Source organism: Barbus barbus (assembly GCF_936440315.1).
Source record: "Barbus barbus genome assembly, chromosome: 21".
Classification (NCBI taxonomy): Eukaryota; Metazoa; Chordata; class Actinopteri; order Cypriniformes; family Cyprinidae; genus Barbus; species Barbus barbus.
Window position 1 is genome coordinate 23,187,082 of NC_136749.1, and position 2,812 is coordinate 23,189,893.

At 34.4% G+C, this 2,812-nt stretch overlaps 1 protein-coding gene across 1 annotated transcript; it reads left to right on the plus strand.

Moving 5' to 3' along the window:
• The first annotated feature begins 474 nt into the window (after positions 1-474).
• On the plus strand, positions 475-1,949 carry LOC306887338 (transcription and mRNA export factor ENY2-like). Its single transcript, XM_079444994.1, has 5 exons — positions 475-580; positions 887-960; positions 1,313-1,383; positions 1,469-1,543; positions 1,711-1,949. Exons 2-5 carry the CDS (start codon positions 893-895, stop codon positions 1,782-1,784), a joined length of 288 nt encoding a protein of 95 aa, XP_079301120.1. The 5' UTR covers positions 475-580; positions 887-892; the 3' UTR covers positions 1,785-1,949.
• The last annotated feature ends 863 nt before the right edge of the window (positions 1,950-2,812 follow it).

Below are 2,812 nucleotides of genomic sequence, written 5' to 3' on the forward strand. Positions count from 1 at the left end.
ATATGGAGAAAAATGTAAATGTTAATTTCGCATCAATAAATGTAATTTTATATTAAAATACACCAAGCAATAGCTAACCTTCAGAAAGGTTTACCTGACGTTTAGGCCTATTTGTAGTACTGTTGTCACAGCAGGCCAGCAGTTCCAAGTGCCTTGCATTTTATTATTAACGTAATGAAAATTAATCGATATTTTATGAATCTAATTTACAAGATGTGTCAAAATAAAGTCTAGTGAAAACATTTTTTCGTAAGAACAGTTTCGGTCTTTCTCCACATATAAGTTACTTGGATAACTATGGCGGATTTTTAACCACAAGCAAACTATTTCAGCGACTATTAAAAATATATGAGAGTAGTAGAAAAAATAAAACATGTTAAGGCAGCTTCTTCTTTGCGACATCAAGCAACGCAAGACAGTACAACGTAGGAACTATTAAGTTGGACGGAACCTTCCGCAAGTGAACGTGTATCTGTGGGGAAGGTAAACGTGTGCGGAACGGCCGGCTACAAACAACAGCAGAGAGCTCCACACATACACACGCCGATAAGAACATTATGCTCATTTTCGTCAGTGTTTGGTATGTTTATTACAAAATCACACAATATTAAATTATAACTGTAATAACGTTAACTTGATATGGCGGTGCTTGCACGAGCCATAAAAACAGTTACATGCGATCGTTAGCGGCAAAGTGAGAATGGTAAAAAGGCATTTCGGTAAAAGTGTATTTCCCCACAAAGTCCGAAATGTCTGTTTTGTTTGTTCATGTTTCATGTAAAACTGAGTAGTGAATATTGTGTTTTGTGAGTGGGTACACCCTTTGTCAGTTGTACTGGCATTACGATATTACGTCACGTTTAATCGTTTTCAATTATTTTTTCAGATTAATATGAGTAAAGAATCTCAAATGAGGGCCGCCATTAACCAGAAGTTAATTGAGATGGGTGAGAGGGAGAGGTAAGTGTCTATAATCATGATCCATGAGCTGGGTCTAAAAACCTATAAAGGTCCCTGCCTGTGTAACGATTTTGGACATCGTATTTCTGAAGTGTATGAGATTGATTGATGGTTTGAGAAATGTTTTAGTCATTTTTAGAATTATGCTGAGCTCTGAAGTATTTGTTTGTGGTTTTGAGAGTAGTCACAAATGTCTATAAAACTCATGAAAATGAATTGGTGGGAATCATGCATCATATATACACTGTTCAAAAATGATGTCTAGGTAGGGCACTTGCTATGTTTTTAGACGCATCCCGTTAGTGCATGCTGCATTTCATGTATGAAACACATTGTCTTTGCTTTTTTTCAGGTTAAAGGAGCTGCTTCGAGCCAAGCTTATCGAGTGTGGCTGGAGAGATCAGCTCAAAGCCCTCTGCAAAGGTAAAAACACTGGTCCGAGCTGTCTCAGAGAATTGCATACACTTCAGTGGTTGATTTTTGAAGAAGTATCATTGGTTGATTGCAGATGTGATCAAGGAGAAAGGAATAGAGAATGTTACTGTAGAAGACTTGGTTGCTGGAGTTACTCCCAAAGGAAGAGGTTCGTAGTTCTTACTCATAAATCCCTTATGAGTGTTATACTGAAACTATTTGAATGTTAACAAGTGTCATCAAACATGAAATTACTTTTTATATGCATTAATTTGTGAGTGATCAACATCAAAGCAACACAGAAAAAGCATGATCGTCATCTTTTGTGTTCCTCAGCACTGGTGCCTGACAGTGTAAAGAAAGAGCTCCTGCAGAGAATAAGAGCCTTCCTCGCCCAGCACTCGACATGATGCTCAAGCATATCTGAGAATACTCTGAGAGTATCTGTCATTTTTGTATTGACATTGTGCCAATAGCAATGCCAGAATACTATGTTGAACTGTTTTCATGGTGTGATTTCACTCTTCATTGTGTATTTTTGTTACTGCCAATAAAGGTTGATCATGTTTGTACATATATTATTTTAAGGAATTTATCTATATATTGAATTAATATTCATTAAGTGTTTTCCTGAAAGGCAGAGTCTAGTACAGTATACAGAAACCCTCTTTCACCAGCACACCACTGCCCTCTGCTGAGCAAGGCTAGATACCTAATGACAAATCTCTTAATCTGTGTTTCATTTCTATGCATTTTACTGGGAAAAAGGAGCTTAACCTTTAAGTGAAAATTTTTAAAAAGAATGAATTCTTTTTATCTTATTGTAAAAAAAATTTTTTTATTTTAATCTTTAAAAAAAATCTTAAGTTTTTGTCAAGAATGTGAAGAGGCTCAGGAATAATATTGCAGTATGTGTCGATTGCTAAATGAGCCAGAGTTTGGCTGAAGACGGAGCTATGGTGCCCTTCTGTAACTTGATTTAAAAAGACAAGGCATTAAAACGTCAAAACTAAACTGTATAGCACTAAAAGCACAAACACATTATAGGATGGAGTTATGAAATATTTAAGTGTTTGATGTGGTAAGAATAACTAAGTTTTTCACTTGAAAATGTCCATTTTGTTGCATGTTTTTCTTCATTTCAAACCTAACTTCAAAGCCTATTTTATTTCAATATATATCAGTTCCTGTTTTAAGCATCAACTCAGCACAGATAAAAACATAATTTAGTCTAATTAATATAAATCCAAGTCCTTCCAATTGTATTGGTCTATTAAAACCAAACAGTTTATCAAGATTTATATTTATAATTTATTTTCTAACTAGAGTATTCCAATATTGTATTCTGATTCAAAGTATAAATAAATAATATGATATTATATATCCTATTAAAAATAATTGTATGCTATATTGGCATATTGAAAACTGAAACCTCTTT

What these genes read in the sequence shown, in the direction of transcription:
- LOC306887338 (XM_079444994.1), top strand. Translation starts at nt 893, where the DNA reads ATGAGTAAAGAATCTCAAATGAGGGCCGCCATTAACCAGAAGTTAATT. An exon ending in GAGATGGGTGAGAGGGAGAG is followed by an intron (nt 961 to 1,312) that starts GTAAGTGTCTAT and finishes GCTTTTTTTCAG; the next exon opens with GTTAAAGGAGCTGCTTCGAG. An exon ending in GCTCAAAGCCCTCTGCAAAG is followed by an intron (nt 1,384 to 1,468) that starts GTAAAAACACTG and finishes GGTTGATTGCAG; the next exon opens with ATGTGATCAAGGAGAAAGGA.